Source organism: Muntiacus reevesi, chromosome 2, assembly GCF_963930625.1.
Source record: "Muntiacus reevesi chromosome 2, mMunRee1.1, whole genome shotgun sequence".
NCBI classification, from domain to species: domain Eukaryota; kingdom Metazoa; phylum Chordata; class Mammalia; order Artiodactyla; family Cervidae; genus Muntiacus; species Muntiacus reevesi.
Window position 1 is genome coordinate 152,640,257 of NC_089250.1, and position 20,338 is coordinate 152,660,594.

The 20,338-nt window shown below is 49.8% G+C and overlaps 1 protein-coding gene across 4 annotated transcripts in view; it reads left to right on the top strand.

Annotated features, from left to right (window-relative positions):
* Nucleotides 1-1,561: 1,561 nt before the first annotated feature.
* MXI1 (MAX interactor 1, dimerization protein) overlaps nucleotides 1,562-20,338 on the top strand; it is a 96,207-nt gene continuing 77,430 nt past the window's right edge. For 3 of the 4 annotated variants that reach the window (XR_010661558.1, XR_010661559.1, XM_065923299.1), the window contains exons 1-2: nucleotides 1,562-2,186; nucleotides 20,176-20,308. Coding sequence is in view for 2 of the 4 variants with exons in the window: in XM_065923299.1 (XP_065779371.1) it covers nucleotides 1,925-2,186; nucleotides 20,176-20,308 (395 nt within the window). In the remaining 2 variants the exon portion in view is untranslated. Of the gene's footprint in view, nucleotides 2,187-18,469; nucleotides 18,693-20,175; nucleotides 20,309-20,338 lie in introns of those variants that run through there. The other variant, XM_065923300.1, reaches the window with a different exon arrangement.

Genomic DNA, 20,338 nt, shown 5'->3' on the forward strand with positions numbered 1-20,338 from the left:
CATTCCCTTCTCCAGGGAATCTTCCCAACCCAGGGATTGAACCCAGGTCTCCTGCACTGCAGGCAGATTCCATACCAGGGAATGAGCCACCAGTAAAGGTGAACTCCCAGCTTTTAGGAGTTTCTTCTCTACCCTAGCTAAAAGATGCAGAGATCAATCAAGATGGAAAATGAGCAGGGAATATGTGTAGTATGATTATATTATGGTCCAAAATATGACTATATCAGCTTTAAAATGCCAAATACTGATTCAGTAACAGGTTATTGCAGTCTAAAAATACAAGACTTCAGTGAGGGTGCGTGTATTTATTTTACATACATACATAGTGTTTTGTTTTGTTTTGTTTTTTTACAAAGAAGCACACTTTCTTATCCTTTTTTCCAAAAGTTTCCATTTCCAGGAAAAGTCTTCCTGACAAGTGTATGTGAAGCTGTCTCTAAGCAGGGTGGCTGGGTTGCACAACTCCAGGGGGCAGCATTCACTGTGTCTTCTATATAAATGGTTTCCCTAGAGGAAACCTCCAGGAGACCTTGCAAGGCCACAATATTTAGATAAGCTTATTGCACAGATGTTTTTCAACAAAGTGCAGAAGAGTCTTGTTTCCTATAACTTATTTCTCCTTTTAGCTGCCAAGTAGGGGACTGAGGTTCTTATCTGGGTCTATATTGGAAGAAAAGGATCACACTACGAGCCAGGCAGCATGCTGACTGCAGATATAGTTTAATCAACTCATGAATCTTATCAGAGGTTTCATGGATGGGGAAACAGGCTGAGAGAGGTTAGAGGACTTGCCCAGGCACACACGCAGTCCAGCCTGTGTGCAGCAGAGCTGGGCTTGAATGCCTCTCTATGGCACTCCGCAAGGGCCCTGACTGCCACCACACTTCCCAGGCCTGGAAAGAGTCCATGGTTCCTGCAGACCCTGAGTGGGTCTGCACTGGCAGTGGAACAGTGTCACCTAGGGTAGGGGTCTTCAGAACCAAAAGGTGGAATTCAGCCAGGGTCGGGGTGGGAAGTTCCTGGGCTGCCACCTGCGCCTTTCTGCCAAATAAAATAAAAGAGAGCCAGGTGTGGAGGCTCCCTACTGTGAGCTTTGCACAGCTGGAGTAAGTCTGGGAAGAGAAGTGCGGGGAGAGACGCTTCCATCTCCTCCCCCTTCCTGGAAAATAACTCTGCATTTGAAGGGAGAAAGAAAGAGTGAGTAAATTTGTAACTGGGATTTGGTGGCCTGGGGATTTCATTTGGCCCTGTGAAGGCAGATGCCTGTGCCTCTGTGTGTGCGTTTGTGTGTGTGTGTGTGTGTGTGTGTGTGTGTGTGTGTGTAGGAGGGTGTTCATTGCGGGAAGAGAACCTGAGGTAACGTGTATGATTTTTTTGGATTGGACTTTTAAGTCATAGCAGCTACCGTTGGAATCTAGTATGTGGTGCCAGGCATTGGTATTATTTTCACGTGAAGTAAAAGAACAACAGTTTAATAGTTTGTTTTTCTGTGGGTACGCTCAGAGCCTTCGAGTATTTTTTCCATTTGGGTTTAAATACTACGCTCTACAATGGGATAAGATTGGGGAGAGGCGGGGTAGTGTGCGGGGGCTGGCAGGGGCGGTCCCTGCCTCGCTTGTCTCCGCCTTACATTTTGACCAGTCCGATGGCGACAGGCTCGCACTAGGACCCAGGCGCCAGAGCGCCTCCGTCTGTCCTGTAGGTTCATTCAATCTCCCATACACACAGACCCACAGCGAGACCGACACACACTCACACACACGCAGACACACAACAGCACGCAGCGAGGCTCGGGAAGTCAGGTCGCCTTCTCGCCTCGGCGCCTTCTTCGCTCCAGCCAGCCGGCTCTCCCCAGGGGCCCGGAGCTCTGCCGGGCCGCGCAGCCCCAAAAGAGGACGAGCTCGGCGGACCCCGCGGTCCCTCCATGGGCAAACGCGGGCGGCCGCGCAAGGAGGCGCGCTGCGAGGGCGCGGGGCTGGCCCCCGCCGCGCCCCCGGCCGTGACCGCGCCCCAGCCCCCGGCCCAGCTGGAGGAGCCCGCGGGGGCCAAGCTCAGGTGCCCCTTCTCGGACATTTTCAACACCAGCGAGAACTCGATGGAGAAGCACATCAACACTTTCCTGCAGAACGTGCAGATTCTGCTCGAGGCCGCCAGCTACCTGGAGCAGATCGAGAAAGAAAACAAAAGTAAGTTTGGGGGCCCTGGCTCCTCTTCAGCGCCGGGCTCTTGCTTGCTTGCCCACTTCGGCGACCCCTGTCGCCTGCTTAGCCCCCTCTCCCCAACACACTCACATCCAGCCCTCGGCAGTAAAGCCGATGACACCGGAGAAAGGACACGAACGCACAAAGCTGCTAAAGATGTAACAAAGACGAGCGGGGGGTAGGCGGCGGCGGGGGGGTGGGGGCTGTCGGTGCGTCCGTCTGTCCGTCTCCGCGAGGCTGGGAGAACCGCTGGGCCGAGGAGCAGGGGAGTGTTGTTGTTTGCTGACAACTGAGCCGAGAGCTCATCTCTTCGAGGTCGCCTTTCTTACTTTTTTTTTTCCTCTCCTTTTTTTTTTTCTTTCCCGGAGCCTTCTCGGGCAGACAAGTGTTGTTTTTCTGTCGCTCGTTCCTGGGTGGGGTGGGGATTACAAGACGAAAGTTGGAAACTGTAGGCAGAGCTCGGCGGTTCCAGAAAGAAAACACATAGACACACACGACAACGATAACAACAAGCAAACAGCCCTCCACGGCGTGGGCTCCGGCTGGCTCGGCTCTGCTTCTTCCTCCTGTCTACTTTGCTTTTTCCTCTCCTCTCGCTGCAAGGCTGGGCTCAGGCCATCGCGTCCACGGAGACAGTCCCCCTGCGCCTCTGCTGCCCTAGGTGCCCCTGCCCCCGCACCCCCCCCCCCCCAAAGAAACAGGCCGGCAAAACCAACAGCTCGCCAGCATCTCGCCCGGGACCCGCGGTGCTGCGCCGGGGAAACTTGGCGAGGGGGACGCAGCGAGATGGAAACTTTGGGATCTCGCAGGAAACAATAGTTGTGGAAGAAGGTGTGGGCTGTTATGTGCTGTTTCTTTATTTTCCGGGATACAGCTCCCGAGTGAGCGCGCTGGGCGAGGAGGGCAGATGCCTTCCTGGTGGATTTCTGCTCCCCCCACCCCCACCGCAGATTCAGGTGGAGAGAGATGGTTGCGGGGCGGGGGGGGGGGGCGGTACTGGGAGCCCCACCCCGGCCTGGCCTTCTTTTTTGTATTTGTTTGTTTCATTTTTGCCTGGGTCCCCCAACCATCCCCAGGCCGTCGCCTCAGCGCCCTAACGGGGGCATGCGAGTGCGGCGTCTCCAGCACGGTCCTCACAAATAATAGCTGCGAGAAGGGGGAAGGGGGCCGAGGCAGACAGACCGACAGACTAGAGAAAAGCTAGCTGATTAATCTGTCCGAACAAGTAGGAAGATCAATGAGACTGGGCGGGAGGGGGGGGGGAGAGAAAGGGAGAAAAATGGTCCGATTGCAACGTGTCAGGTCTTGCAACCTACCCCCCCAAACACAACAGCAACAACCCTCAAACACAAAAACACCCTAGCTGACCGACACCCCAGGCCTTCGGGGTTAAAGTAACCGCGCGATGGCAACGAAATCGTGCAGTAGCTTAAGGCAAAAACAAGGATTTGTGTTGGGAGGTCGGTGGTGCGTTCTTTTCTTTTCTTCTCTCCCTGTTTTCTCGGGATGCCTGGGTTACGAGAAAGGCGCATCGCCGGCGGTTGCAGCTGAATCAGTTTGCGATTATTTGGGGTGTGGGATGGGGGGCAGTACGCCTTCGCCTGTAGGGTCAGAGCTGGCGGGGAGGTGGGTGAAGATGTGGTTTTGTGTGGTGTGTTTGCTTTTGTTGGAGGGGGGAGGGGCGTGATTTCTTACTCTACACCCCCCCCCCGCCCAGGTCCCCCATTCCCCCAAGTCTGTCCCGTGGCTCCGACTTTGGCGGGGGGTGCACCCAAAGAGGGCACCTTGGCAGTGAGTGGCAAACCTGGTTTGCCCCCGCCCCGTCCCCTCCACAGAGGGTTGTACCAGAGAGGCTGCTGGAGCTTCCTCGGCGTCCCGCGCCCCCCGCCCCTCGCACTCGCAGACAATCGGAGACCTCTGTTCCCCACCTCACTGCCCCCACCCTCGCTCCCCGACCGCCTCGGCCGCCGCCACCTCCTTGTTTACCCGGTGCCGGGGCTCCGGCGTGGCCACCAGTCACGTAAGCAGAGGGCCGGGCGCGCCGGGCTGGACTGCCCCGCACGGGGCGGGCCAGAGGTAGTGGAGCCGGGGTCCGGGGACCGTGGAAGCCAAGGGGCTTCCTCCCGGTCCCCTTCCCGAGGCGTCCGCGCTGCTACCCCCCGAGAGGGGCTCGGGAACCTGGGCGCCCTCAACTTCGTGTGCGTAATCAGCCCCTCGGCCCGGTTGCCCTCCTCCTCCGGCCGGCTCCCCGCTGGAGTATTTTTAGCACTCTTGCCTCTTTTCGCAGCCGCTGTTTGGCTCAGCATGACGTGATGCCAGCGGCCCCCAGATTTCCCCGAGAGCTGGGACCCCGCTCTAGGCCCTCGCGCCCTCCCCACGAGCTCACGCAGGCGAAGGGGACCTGCAGCAAACTATGGGGCGACCGTCCACAGGGCCTTCTATTATCTCCTCTGCAAATTGGAGCGGCCGACGGGGGCCACTTTATTTTCCCCACTCTCGCCCCCGCTCCGGCCCGGGTCTAGGTCTCCCGGTACGGAAAACAACGGGCCCTACATCTGCCTCATTTAATCGGGGGTGCTTCATCGCGCTGGCGGCGCTCGCCGTTGTTTTCTGCTCGATGCACACAATGCCCGCGCGTCACGGCGGTCCGCGTGTGCACAGCAATAACGCGAGTGTGGGGGCGGGTCGTGCGTGCGCCGGGCTCGGGCACTGAGGGTCCCTCCGCGCGCGCGGGGCTTGTTTTGCTTCAGAGCCCCGCTTTCCGAAACGCTTACATCATTCCGTCGTTAGGGGAGGGAGGGGAATCTAGGCGTTCCGACAGGATTCCAGCATTTCTCATGTCCCTCCCTGGTTTTTGGAAGGAAGCAAGGACCCTAGCTGTTTATTTTTATGATGGGGGGGCGGGGACTCAAGTTTTGTTTGTTGGGTAAGGTTTGTTTCTGGTTTTAGGTCACTACTGCAGACGACAATACTGGCCGGCTCAGGTGCACAACCTCCTCGCTTTCATTTCAGCCAGTTCTCCTGTAATCACTTGATCTCAGTTTCTCCGCCTCCACCGCTTCCCCCTCCCAGCGAGAGACACATGGTTTCCACATGGAGACAAACTTCTTTCCTCTGACTGGACTTGACCTAGCAGCGCCGCTCAGCCAATCAGCAGCCTCCGCTTGCTCTGACGTCACGCGTTGCTGAGGCCAGAGACTGGGGGGTGGAGCCTGGAGGCAAGCCAGAAAATCTCTGGGAGCTGTAGTGTGGCCAGCTGGTACAATCCCTTCTTAAAGGGACGCTCTTCACCCCAGAAGGGTATTGAGCCTCAATTCTCCATTTCCGGTTCTGTGAGACATTCTCGAAATGCATCGATAGGCCCTGGTCATGAGTTCTCACGTTCCGCTTTTACTGTATGCAAAGTCCTTACTTGGCAGGAGCATGCTTTATTTTCCATTGTCACCAGAACTGCTTTTCATGCTTCGTTGAGGTTTCCGTTCTAGGAGAGCTCACCAAGTGTGTCCACAGTGCTGAGTTATTCTCAGTATTTATGATGAGTTTCCTTGGGGTGTTCAAATTGAGTCACTCAGCATTGACTGCTCTGTGCAAGGCAATGATTCCCTAGAAGATGCAAGTACATTCTTGCAAAGTTCCAACTGATGTGAATCCCTAAGAATCTCAAATTAAAGGCCTCCAGAAATATTAATTATGGATACTGTGACCCTGTTATCACAAATTCAGAAATTATATATAAATAACGTCTGACATATCACCTATCCATTCAGGGTCCAGTGAAGGGGTAGCAATTTAGGACTCACTGATCAGTTGGGAAAAAAAATTTACTTCCTGTTTTGGAAAAGGTTAAAACGAAAGAGAAAAAGAAATTAATTCACAAAGGCGTGTTCTGTGCATAAAAGTTGTTGAGCAGGCAAGTGGAATCTACAGGACACAAGAGGGCTTCCCAGTGTATAGGGAAGGTGGCTTGGGGGCAATGCTTGAGATAGAAAAGAATGATTAAATGGGAGTAGAAGCCTTGGGTGGCTCTCTGGAGTGCATTACCTGGGTTGGAAGGTGAGGTGCTTTCCTAGGGGCATTGACAGGCCAAAGAGCAGCCTCTGCCTGCTGACAGAGTAAGCTGTGGTTGTATGGTGTCATTTGACCCCACCCTGCCTTCCCAACTTAATCTCCTCTACTCCCGTTCAGCAGGTCTACCAGCAAGCAGCCTTTATAGTCATCCCTCTGTGCTTGACTCAGACTCTTCCCTCTGTCTAGCATGCCCTCATTCTCTTACTCCCCTGGGATTATCTGTGTCTAACCTAGCTTCAAAGCCTAGGTCAGATCCTACCTCCTCCAGGAAGCCTCCTCTGGATATTTCTCAAGTCAGGGAATGAATGAGAGAATGAAAGCTTTACAGTCACCCAGAGCAGGGCCCAAGTTACCCCTTCACTGCTTACTGGCTCTGTGGCCTTGGGCACAAGTTGCCTAACCTCTCTGAGGTTTCATTCCTTTTTTTGTCAAATGAGGATAGCCATAGCATCAGCCTCCTGCTGTTGCTGAACAACTAGCTGAGGCACTTCATTTAAAGTACCTGGAATATAGTAGGTGCTCAATAAATAGTCACTTCTCTGAGCTTTGATAATCAGCAGTGCTCTACTTCCATGCTGTACATTAGATTTATCCTCACAGGGAGAAGATTAGCATCTTAAGGGAAAAGATCACTCAGCAGTATTTCAGTATATGTCACCATTGCATAACACTGGACATACACGAGACAATTAATATACATCCCTTGATTGCTTAGATTTGTCATTTACTGTGATCAGTAAATGACACAGTGATCAAGTTTGAAGGCAGAAAGGACACATGATAGACTTTCTGAAGACTTGGAGTTGGAAATAACTGATCTCTTTCAAGGAGGGAAGATGTCTCCCATAATCAATGCAGACTGCTCCTGGGCTTTGAAGATTAGGGCCTAAACAGAGATGGCAGGTCAGGCCCGGAGAGTTGAAACTGCATCACCTGTGACCCTGCAGATGGATCAGTTATTGGTTTACAAGAGCGACTTATGCTAAAATTTGACAGCAACTAGTGTTTATGCAGATCATATTTCTGCATGGCAGGCATCTTACGATTCAGTCATTCATTCATTCCACAAATTATGTATCGAGCATTTACGATGTGCAATTGCTTTTTTTCCCCTGAAAATTCTGTGACTTGATTTATGATGGGAATGGAGTGAGGTATTTGTTTTTGGTGAAGTTGTATAAAGAGCATTTTTAACTCAGGCTTCTATTTCCTCTACATCCTAAATTATGCTCCCCAGATTCAACTCTTTTTGATCTCTGCCCATTGCTAAATGCCAGAGGTGGACTTTTGGGGATACTGTTGTGGCTTTCAGAGTCCCAGAGCACCTAGGGACTGGGTATGCTGTGGAGGGGACCCAGGAAAAGCATCTGGACCTTACGAACTTAGAGAAGCTGAATTGAGTCATTCATGGTTTAGTGGGGAAAAAGAAGCTCCATTAGATCCAAGACAGAACAAGAGCTGCTCACCTACCTGCTCTCTTTGACCAAAACACTCTCCTATTTGGCACACTTAGAAATGGAGATTTTCATCTGAGAATGGCCAGCAAAATCTAGAGGTAGAACTGAAGGAAGTGAAGAGGGTGCCAGCATTGCAGCAGCAGCAACTAACTGCACTGTGTAATACAACACTGGCAACCATTTACTGAGCACTGACTACACTTGGTGAAGTATGGGGCTAAAGACGTGTTATCTCCTCCCACACTTCACAGCAACCCCATGGCGTGTGTACTTTCAGTTCAGTTCGGTCGCTCAGTCGTGTCTGACTCTTTTTGCAACCCCATGAATCGCATTGCTCCCATTTTACAGAGGGGGAAACTGAGTAACTTGCCCAAAGGTCACATAGTAATGGTGGAGCTGAGTTTTGAACCTAGACCTCTGATTGGACTGAGCCTGCAGTTTTATATAACCATATATGCATGTATGCATTTTCCAGTCAAGGAATGAAGTCCAGAGAGGTGAAATGACTTGTTCAAGGTCGCCCAACAACCTGAAGCAGAGCGGGTGCTTGTAACACCTTGTTGATTGTCCAAGGTCTTCCTAAACACACCCTGCTTAGAAAAGGTTTAGAAACGAAGCTGGAGACAGAAGAGCCAACAAGAGAGGTTTTTTTTTTTTTTCTTTTTTGTCTTTGTTTTTCAGAGTTGTTCAACTCTCCTGGCCCTAACTCAAGTTTAGGCTCCTAGGAAACACCACCCCCTTCGTGCTGCCGTTCCCAAGTCTGTCCTCTGGACATATTAGAGGACTTGGGGCTGTTGCTATGGTACTGGGGCCAACAGCAGGTTCATCAAAAGCCGAGTCTTTTGCCTTTTTTTAAAAAAAAAAAAGCCTGGCCCTGCAGAAACGAATTGGCCACAAAGATTTGCATCAGTCATTGTGGCTTGTTCTGTTTTAGATCCCCCTGCCTCCCCACCCCACCCACTCTTCCCTACCACCACCACTTTCTATAAATACAGTTGGATAAATATTGATTTAAACTGGGTTTCTGGAGGAGAAGCACATGGTTGCCCTGGCCTGGTCCTCACTTAGATACCACCAGTATGCCAGGCATGACACACCTAAAGCCTGACAGCGCTGGCTTCCAGATGACCTGTTTTGGGGAGGTGAATTGTGGTTTTGTGGCTTTTGAGTTAAAAAAGAAAGACAGAAAGAAAAAGAAGTGTAAAAGGCAATAACCCAGCAAAAAATGGGAATCTTCCTGCAAAATGAAGAAAGCCATTTTCAGCAGGCAGAAATGAGGGGAGGTTTACGGTAGCCTGGCCTTCTGAACCAGTAGTTCTCTTCCCTTTCCCATTCTTCCTTCCATCCCCTTTCGGTTATGTTTTTGAGGGAGGCAGGTGGTAAGAGAACATCAGTGCCAGGAAAAGCCCCAGAGGTCATAGAGCTTCCATCATCCTCACTATACAGATGGGGAGGCTGAGGCCCAGAAAAGGACAGTGGCCTGCCCAAGACGACAAAGCAGAGGCAGAATCAAGTCTGTCTGGGCTGTGTTCCCTCCTGCCTGATGCGAGAATGGGTCCCAGGCAGAGCCCCAAACTAGGCTTTTGTTTTACAGGTCAGGTGCTCATAAAGTCAGCAACTCTCAACCCTGGTTTACTGATCACAGGGTGTGTCTGGTTATTGCAAAGGTCATTGCAACATTCTCAATAGTCTTTCAAAATGAAGATAATTTGAATTCACCATTTAGAAAAAATATTTTCTTATACGTCTATAGTAGGGAGCGTGGGTGGAACCCAAAGGTGACGACAGTGATAGGACGGCTCTCCAGCCTTAACTGAGGAGGCGGCATTCAGGTCTTCCCAGAGGGGCCTCCCTCTGGGGGTGGAGGGTGGAGCTCTTGCTCCACTGGCGAGAAGAAGCTTTGATTCCAACGGGAGCGACACCTGCTCTCTGACTCTTCTGCTAAACTAAAGGGAAGTCATTTTCTCTGATACTGTTGTCCCTGAGTGGCCTGGCTGGAGGTGTTAAAGCTATCAGCAGCTGACTTGATCTCTCTGGCCAAAAGGAATGGGCATTTGCCACCACCCATCTGAGCTGGAGGTTCCTCCTTTGCTTCCTCATCTTGGCAGAATGTTCTACTGGGCCCCTCGCTTGTGAAATATTTTGAAAGTTCAGGTGACCCTCGTTTTGAGCAATACATCTCCAGGAAATATATGTAAATAGGATCTCTCTCTCTTTCTCTCTCTCTTTTCTTTAAATTTAGGTTAGTGAACCTCTCTTTAAAAGGCCCCCATGGCAAATAATTTTATAAAATGTGGAATTATGTTGCATGCCAGGAATTCTCCCTAAATGTGTTCTGTGAGTCTGTTCATCCAACCATTCATCAAGCTGGTATTTAAGGCGTACACATTGCTTTATGTCAGGCTTTGTGCTAGGGCCCAGAGATACAGTCCCTGCCATCATGGACTTAAACTCTATCCCAGTGCCAGATTTTAGAAATTCACGTGTCTTAAAGTAAACCTCAACAATGTGGATTGCATCTGACGTGGGCTTGGTGTCTTTGCTTTTAGCCATCATCACAGAGAGAACAAAAATTTATACTGGGCTTCAAAAAAAAAAAGAGAGAGTAGTCCCTCTCCTCCCTCCATGTACCCTGCCATCCCCCAGCCTGATGTTTAAAATCCTTTGTGTTTTGTGTTTATCCTTATAATTTTTATAGATCTGACTCTCCCCCACCCCCCCTTTTTAAGCTGCCCGAGCCTAGGAAATCAAGTACTGTGTAAACAACCTTGTAAATAAACACATTCCATTCTTAGTTGCTTACAGATTGGGGCACTCTGCACTTGGAAGATTGTCCATACCAATGTTTCTACCGTGCATGCTGTCCTATCAAACATGCCTTTGGCCTCATCTCTCTAATATCCAACTACAGTGTCTGCTGAGGAAATTTAAACATAGCAAAATTAGAAAGATAAACACAGTGTCCCAAGGGAGAGAAAGATTGGGACATTTAAAGCTAATAAAAGGGGATTTGGATTACCTGTTATTTGAGATATTTTACTCTGTATTTTTATTGCCATTAGCAAGTATACTTGAATAAAGATGACTTGGGACTGTTTTAATACCACTGTATTAAAATGGAGGGCATGCCCAGGGCTGCTCTGTTTCTGGTCAAGAGTGGCAAGCGTGAGCCTTTGTTTTTATTTCAATTGGGGCCCAGAGCTACTGTACAGTCCTGTGTGATCTCCATCTTACTTCAACCATACCCAACCATCTCTACTATATTTCTTGACTCCCAAGATTCTGAGTGCCTTGCATACAACTTTATTTCCTTTTTTCCACCAGCTGTAAAGTTTAGCTCAATACAACACGTCATTTCTAACACCTGTGAGGAGCCGAGCATCATGCCTGGTGCTTCCAAAGTGCAATGTGTATGATCTCCAGGTCGAGTTCTATATTCCAGTGCAAGTGACAGACAAATAGGAATCAATAAATAATACGTGCCTGTTTCCTGGGAGTCTGATAGCCTGTCCCCAGGGTGGGGACGGGTACCTGCTGACAAGTGTATTGTTGTCTCTGTTTTCCAAAGGAACAGTGATAATGGTGCCTTTTTAATGAGCAGTTACTATGCACTAGCACAGTGCTAAATGCTTTATATTAAATCCTGACATTCATCCAATAGGAGGGTGCTATCATTATCCTCATTTTACAAATGAGGAAAGCCTTAGCCTTAGCAAGGCAAGCTAACTTTCCCAAGCCCACCTGCTAACAAAGAGTGGGGCTGAGACTCAAAATCAGGTTTTCTTGCTAGGAGACTTCAGGGCTCTTAGAGAAGTGTCAGAGAGCAAGAGGCAAGACATGGAATGTGGAATGTTTGAAGACCAGGCTGAGGGTCCCCTTGGGGAAGCCTCCCAGGAGTGACTCTCTTTACTTCCCATTCATCCTGGGGCAGAGAGAGGACAGCCAGAGCCTTCTGGGGTTCTTCAGGCATTGACACCGAAGCAGGCAGGGCCCTTGTTGTGCAAAACACTGGCCTAGGGTGTTCTGCTTGGCCTTGCAGCACCGCCTGGCCTGGCCCCCCCTGGGGAACTCACGCAACCAGCAGGGCTCCTGAGGCTCTGCACGCGCGGGTGTCGGGTTGTGAATCCACACCCTGTCAGGCTCTACTAGGTTTCCCGAAGGCGCCTGAGCTTGTAGGGCAACTGGTCTGGCCCATGCTTGGCAAGTGTGAGCCACACAGATGAGCTTTAGGCCCTGGCTGCCACCTTGCTAACGTGGGCCAGCTGGTTCTGGTCGAACGGCATTGGTCCAACCTCTTGCTCTCCTCCATCGAGATCTAGGAAACCAGGGTGATCTTAAATAGAACTGGGTTCATATCATTTACTTGGTTAAAGCCCTTCAATAGTTTCCTTCCTGTCTCACTTAGAATAAAATCCCAATTCCCTGCATGGCCATCACCCCTACTGTTTGGCATGAGTGTGGTCTGAAGATAGAAGCCTTCGTGTCTCCTAGGACCTTGTCAGAAATGGGTCTCCCAGGTCCCACCCCGGAACTGCTGAATCCAAAACTCCATTTTAGCATGATTCCCAGGTGATATATGTGCTTATGAAAGTCTGAGGAGCTGGCCAAATACCCTTGTAATTGCCCTGATCCCTCCACCCACCTAAAGCTATCCTCACCCTCATTTATTATTTATCCCTTATTCCTACTTATCACAATTTACAATGCTTTTACTTGCTTATCATCAGTCTGTCAGGCTAGAATGCAAGCACTTTGAGGACAGAGACCACAAGTAGCTTTGTTCTTTGTTCTCTTTGGCATCTAGGTTAGTGTGCAGCAAGTAACAGAGGCTTCAGGAATATTTGCTGAACAAACGATGAGTTCTCTGCCTTCACCCCTCTGACCTATCAACACGGGGACTATTGATGAGACAGTTCCTCTTGAGCAGATTAAGCTGGAATACTGCAGGATTTAACATCCCTGGTTCCTACTCGCTAAATGTCAGTAGAACTCCCAAGTCATGGTGACACTCAAGAAAGACACTCCTACACATTTCCGAAGCCTCCAGGTGGATTGTATTATCCTGATTGAGGCTACTGCCTTAACCAGCTTTGTTTGACCTTGTCTGACAAAACATACCCTGATGTACTCTAAGGGGTCCAAGAGTTAGGAAATCCAGGTTTGAATCCGTTCGCTACCTGTATGACTCTGGGCAAATCACTTAACCTTTCTGGGCCTTGAATGCGAAACAGGAATCTCAGAACATGTTGAGGATTAAATGAATTGACTGTACGAGTGGCACCACAGCTACAGGCAAATGGAGGCATGTTATTCTTGGATCTCTGGAGAATCCTGGAATGAGCATGCTGGAGTTGGAAGAGATGGTGAGATCACACACGTCCTTGGGCAAGCAAGGGCCTGGTGTTTTATTCTAACTAGTGTACCTGAGGCTGAAAACTCAGCCACAAGGTAGCGAGGCTGGGTGTGTGACTCAGTGTCCAGGGTCTGGCTGAACCCTAAGAGTGACCGCCACAAGTTTCTGCTGCTTGGAAGTGGGTGGTGATGTCAAGGGGTGGAGGCAGGGCCACTGTAGGCAGGCTTCTGCCAGTGGAGGGAGGGTTACCGGGGCTGTGTAAGAATGTGGGCCATCCTCCCAACAGCAGGGGAAGGGCTCTGGTAATCTTTTTTTTTTTTTTTTTTTTAAGGCTTTAAAATTAAGTTGCATCTAACTTTGAAAGACTAGGTCATTACCTCCAAAACCTGATAAGTGCAACAAAAAATTACAGTGCATCCTGGCTTTTGAATGTGGATGCAAACATTCTAAATAAAATACTCACTCATGGAATGAGCTGTGTTTTAAAGAACAACATACAATGGCTGACCAGGATATATATGCCAGAGATGGCTGAAAGTCACAAAATCTATCAGTATAAAGGATTGTAATCACAAATTAAGGAGAATAAAACATGACCACAGCAACACAAGATGAAATGTCATTTGAAAAAAGTATTCAGGAGACATTCTTAATGAAGGAAGCTACTTCCATACAACAGAGATCATTTACCTGTGCTGGTCTTCTAATTAAAATGAGGTAGTGTGGCTGAGCCCATGGCTTGTAATCATCACCAGCAGAGGAGTTGATTTTTCCTTTTCCTAAGACCCTTGAACAGAAAACAGAACAGGCTTTGGATCCCTTTGGAATATAACTTGATCTTGATATTGAGAGGATTAATCCTTGGGGCTCCATAAAATTTAAAAGACCATAAAATGTATTCCACTTTATTTATCTGTTTATTTTTAAAACCACAGATCAACTAGAAAAAGAATTAGGGAGATGGGTAGACAGCACTGGATGAGATTCTGTAGGACTAAGCCCTAATCCTTGCTCTATCAGTTTGATAGATAGCAGTGTGGCCTTGGTATGTTACCATACCTCTCTGAGCCTCAGTTTTTTCATCTGAAAAATGGAGACTGGACTGCAGAATAAGCTTAATGATACAGCGTCTACGAAAACAAACCATGAAATGTTATTTGGAGGAATATTCATTTGGGATGGCCGAAGCAAGATCTTCCATCAGTTGCACCCTCAAGTGAAGTGCTCCAGGGTAAGCAAGAATCTTATGTGTGCATATTAATTAAGTCCTGCAATGCAGATCTCTTCTTGGACCCAGGTTAATGCAAAAAAAGAAGGAAAAGGACATTCGAGAGATTAACACATTCATTATAATCACCTAAATAGGCCCTAAATAAGGGCCATTTAATAAAATGTAAGAAGCCCTTTTCTAAGAGAGAAGACACAGGCCAGGATGGAAGTCAAGTGCAGCTGTTTGAGCCTCTGCCAGTGGCCTGATCTCACCAGAAAACCAAAGTTAAAGAACAACAAACTTCCAGATTCAGCGATCTCAGAGTACCGCTGCCTCCCCCTGCCATTTCCTCCCACCCCCATGTCCTTTCTTTCCCTTTCTCCCCAGTTCAGGCACCTGGGTCGTGGTGCTTTTCCGTGTGGTTGGGATGTCAGCCGGCAGCCCTGGCGACTGGAGCCCTGGGAGGCGGCAGCCACCTCTCCGGTTTGGCATTACGTCATCCCTTCTAGACCCAAATTTATCTCGGCTGCACACAGACCCGCAGCTCTGAGCTGCCGCTGACTCGAGGAGAGCTTACGCATGAAGTTAGGCAAGGCTGACTCACTCGGCAGAAGAAAAGGTTTTCTGCTGCTTTTCACGTTTCTGGGCTCCGAGGGGAGAGGCAAGGAGGACGCTGCGGTTGTCACTCTGGGGTGGGGGATGGAAAGATGTATAATTGTTACGGTTCTTATTTAGGAGCTCAGGACTCACCCTGTTCCCAACCTTGATTATTTGAAGACCTCCCCCCCCCCCCCCCTTAAAGATAATTTCGGAAAACAGTGCCCTGCACAGTTAAACACTTTGCAGTTTCAAGGAAGTTCTCTTAAGCACCAGGTGTCACTAATAGTGACTTTGGACTTGCACCTTTAACCTCAGGGCCCCTTCCCCTCTTTTCTGTCTGCAGAAGTGATGTAACACAGACCAGGCTCCTCCTCTGTTCATGAATCTGCAATAAGGCATTTGAAAATCTACCTTGAATAAACCGTTCAGGGTAAGGACCCCTAAGAATGGAGAGCTTTGCCTGCTTCCTCCAGAAGGCAGACCGTTCCCATCCAGGCTGTGTTTGTTATAGGGCTGGGGGACTCTGGAGGACTTTTTCCACCATCAAATGAGACTCCCCTGAGTGAGATACTCCCTTGAGGGAGAGGACAGAAGAACCAGAGCCTATGACTAAGATTCCAGGTTCTTTTGTCAGTAGACTTTAGAAGCCCTGTTTTTCCTCAGTTTCCCCATTTGCATTTGTAGTGCAATTCAGATTTATCTGCAAAAGAGAAGCCATGGCTGCCTCTGGGTTCCCACAGGCTGGGCTGGTGCTTAGGATGGTTTATGAGTGACATCCTTTTCTAGGCTAGAGCCCCAAGCTTTGTGCCGTAGGAGGCCCTTGTGGCCAGTATCTGGGAGTCAGCTGGAGCAGGAAGAAGGAAGTGACACCTTCAACTGCTGTTAGAAGAGGCTGGATATTTCTGTACAGAAACCAGTGCTTAACACTGCCCACCATCACCATCATCTCATCTCTTCTTCAACATATGCAGGTGGCTTTTTGGGGATTCTCACACTACTTTTCATCTCCTCCACTCCCTCTTGGCCATAGCTTTAAAAGAAGGGTTGGGGAAGACCCAGAGGAATCGGGTAGAGAGGGAGGTGGGAGGGGGGATCGGGATGGGGAATACGTGTAACTCTATGGCTGATTCATATCAATGTATGACAAAATCCACTAGAAAAAAAAATTAAAACAAAAAAACAAAAAAAAGAACAAAAAAAATAAAAGAAGTGTTGGTTAATTCATCTGGAGGTCAACTGTGAAAGGTCAGGCATGTGCACCAAGCATCCTGCTTTCTCATAATAACCTGCTAGGGCTTATGATGTGTGGATTTAAACCCATCTTGAACCCATGTGTATTTTCAGTCTGTACTTTTTTCCTTGATTGAATGTCACAAAGTTTACCTCCCATGGGGTAGAATTTTATTTGTTATAAAACTACCTCTTTTAAGTTCCTGGGGTAGCCCTTAGCAATTTAGGATCTAAAGCTTAAAGTGGTTTTGCAAGTGGTAGAAACTTTCCACCTAATAATTTCTACCCTCAACTTACAGATGTTCTGAGTGAATAGGTATTTTCTTTTAAATAATTCCTTTCTCCCCCTACCCAACATGTCCCTTGTTGAATGTGGAGGGTTGTAGTTACCAACACCCAGTGGGAAAGCCCAGATCTGAAGCAACCTAGCTAACAGCTGAAAAAGCACAGTTCCTGTTTCAACGTCTTTAAAAAAATTCTCTTATGGCTTGTGAACATCTCTCATTTTGGGTCTCCCTGTATTTGATGGAACATCTATTCGGTTCTTAAATGTGGTGCCAAGTGTAATATTTTAAAAGGTTGGCAGAATTTTGCAGCTTTTGACTTCACTGGAAATCTTGTTCACTTTGGGGGGAGAAAGGGGGGAGAGTATATTAGAAAGCACCATGAAGCCCATGACATTTTTGAGAATAACATTTTCATTCTGAGATGGTATTTTCTGCAGTAGCCACTGGAATGACCACAGGGAAGGGGACATTCTCCCCTCACCAAGAGCTTCCTGTTACTCTGGATGTCCACCAGCAGGATAAAATAATCAGGGTGGGGAAAGTTATGGATGTTTACACAATTCCTAGCTTGCTCCTAGAGTTTTCAACAGTTATGGTCTTCTGGCCTTTCCTTGCCCTAGATCAGAGATGATCAATCAGAGGTGATCTGTGCCCCAAGAGGCCCTTGGCAATGTCTGGAGATGTTTTTGGTTGTCATACCTGAGTTGGTGGTGTGCTACTGGCATCTAACGGGTAGAGGCCAGGGAGGCCCCTGAATATCCTTCAATGCGCAGGTCTCCACCAAACCTCCCACCCCACCCCTCCCCCAACTAGGAATTATTCACCCCAAATACCGCTAATGCTGAGGTTGATAAACTCTGGTCTAGGCTTTGAGGACTCGGAAAGACGATGTGTGGGGGTGGGGGTAGGGGGCGGGCAGTCATTGGCAGTCTTTTAATGTGGTCCTGCAGCCTTTAGCCTCTGCTTTCAGTTCCCTCTCTTTGGAGGAGAACATGAGAGAAACGATCATCATAGCTTCCATTTATTGAGCGCCACGTACTAACTTCTGATATTATTTCCTTTAATCGTCACAATAAGCCCTACTGACTATACACTCCTTAAGAGCAAGGCCCATGTCTGTGTCAGCTGTTACTGTACACGTTATGCCTAGTACAGTGCCTGGTACATGGCAGGCCCTCAGTGTTTGGATAAAAGGAGGCATTACATCCGATATAGATGTGAGGCACATGAGGCCTGAAAAGTCCACAGAGTTAGTGTAAGTAGAAGGGTCAGGATTTTAACTGAGCCCTGTGTGACTCCAGCACCAAATCACTTAGCGACCGAACTAAGTTGCAGCACCAGGGAGGTTTGCTAGTCTCTAAAATCACGAATGAGGGGCTGAGGGAGGGGAAAGGAAGTTTTAAAAATAAGATTAAAAAACAAAACACCACCTCTTTGTGAACTATGAGGTGAAGAAGGGCCTTTGTGAACTATGAAGTGAAGCCAGGGCCTCTCTGGCTCTGACGGGATCATCTCTTGTTCCTCAGCTGGGATTTTTGGCTTTTCAAGTATCTATTGTGCAGATAGGGAAACCAAGGCGCGGAAGTTCCAGGAGAAAGTAGTACTAGATGGAGAACTGGAGCGGGGCACTGTGGAACTACATGCTGCAGCTCCTGGGCACCTTCCAGGAGTCATTGAGAGAAGGGCTCCCCGGGTGTAGACCCACAGTCGTTCAAATCCTCCCCTCCAAGAAGCAAACCCCAGAAAACCTCTTAGTCTTTCCACCAGGGAGGCAGAAATCAAACGGACTACGTTTCCCGGCGGCCATCGCGGAATTTGGCAAGGCGCAGGCGCACTAAAGCATCGTGCGTACTACAAGTCCCGGCGTGCAGTGGGCAGGGCGGGACTACATTTCCCAGGAGGCAGAGGAAGGGGCGGGAGGGGGCGGGTCGCGGTACTGCTCCCGCCCCTCCCCCGTGCTCGCGCGGAGAGGTAAACAAACCCCGCGCGGGTTGCCAGCGGAGCCGCGGGGGCGGCAGGTCGGCGGGGTGGCCGGGGTGGCGGGGCCGGCGGGGGCGGCGGGGGCGGCGGAGAGCGCGCCGAGCCGCGGCGGGGCTGGCCCGCCAGCCCGCCGCACATGTCCCGGGGCGGCGCCGGACTGTAGCCGCTTGCGGCGCCTCCTGTTGGCCGGGGAAGGGAGTGCGGAGAGGCCCGGGTGGCCGCCCGCGGTGCCCATGGAGCAGGTGCGGATGATCAACGTGCAGCGCCTGCTGGAGGCTGCCGAGTTTCTGGAGCGCCGGGACCGAGGTAACGGCTGGACGCCGCCGCCTCTTCCACTGCCTGAACTCGCGCACTCCTCTTCCGCGCGGGGAGTGCGGTGCGGCTGGTGTGAGGGGTGTGTGTGTAAGGAGAGGTGTCTGTGAGGAGGGAGTGCTTGTGTGAGACGGGAGTGCGCTGCAAGGAGGGGGGGTGCGTGTGTGAGAAGGGAGTGTGTGTGAGGGGGGCGCGTGTTTGAGAAAGGGACGCGTGTGAAGAGGGGTATGCGTGTGTGAGAAAGCGGTGCGTGTGAGGAAGAGGTGTGTGTGTGTGAGGAGGGGTGCGTGTGTGAGGGAAGTGCGTGTGAGGAGGAGTTACACGTGAGGTAAGTGCGTGTGCAAGGAGGGGTGCCTGTGTCAGGAGGGTGGGGTAAGGGAGGTGCGTGTGTGAGGAGAATTGTGCCTTGTGAGGGGGGAGCATGTGAGGGAGTGAGCATGTGAATGAAGGGGTATATGAGGCAATACGTGTGCATGTGTGTGAGGGGCACCTGTGGGTGTGTGTATGTTCTGGAAGGGCGGCAGGGGAGGACACTGTCTCCTGGGGAGAAGGAGGGAGGCGTCAGGCTGGAACCCGGGGCTGCCCTGAGTGGACGGGAGGAGAGGGAAGGGGAGGGGTGTTGAGAGTGGAGGTGATTTGAGGACCTGAGAGGAAAGAGGACGCCAAGAACCGGAGGAGGGGGTGGGAGTAGTGCCTGTCGGGGTGGAGGAGCCAGGACCCGGAGCCCACACGGGGAATGCCTGCTGAAGAGCAGGGAGGTGGACAGATACTTGCGAAGAAGTGACCTCTGCACATCCAAATACGGTGCACTGGGATTCCCTTAGGAATAGAGACTAAGGGCAATGTGAAGAGATTGGGGTGCTGAGTGCAACCCCTGGAAATTGTGGTGTCGTGAGAAAATGTCTTCCTAGAACGAGGTGATTGAATTGTTTGAAGTACACAAAAATGTGGGGCTTAGAGAGACACCTTGAAGGGGGATAGTTATACGAAAAAGGATTTTGAAACAAATGAAATAATTTAGGTGAATGGTAACTGATCTCAGAAATGAGGGTCCTAACACCTCCTCTAAACCAAGGAACTTGGCTATGCCTAGTAGCCGAGTGTGAACATGGCTACGCCTCAACGTTCCCCTCCATGCCGAGCCCCCGGTTGCAGCATTCAAAATGAGGGTGTTTGCGTCAAGATTTCTTGGAGAAAAGGATTTTGAAGAGGAGGGAGAAGTTCCTTGGTTTAGAGGAGGTGTTAGTACACCTTCCAAGCATGAGTAGGGTCTGTATATAATGTCACAGGATTGATGACCAGGCAAGGACTGGGAATCTTATTTTCCAATCAGAAAGAATGGAAAAAATTTACCTCTTTTTCTTCTCTGTTTTCAACAACCTGTTACTGAAAGGACTCGAGATCTGTAGATCCAGGAATTTGGGTATATCCTCTTACCCTCTTACCTCTTCCTCTTTTTTTCTTGCCATTTGTTTAGAGTGTGAACATGGCTACGCCTCAACGTTCCCCTCCATGCCGAGCCCCCGGTTGCAGCATTCAAAGCCCCCACGGAGGTTGAGCCGGGCACAGAAACACAGCAGTGGGAGCAGCAACACCAGCACTGCCAACAGGTATTGAGCTGCAGAGGTTTAGAAAGGGCA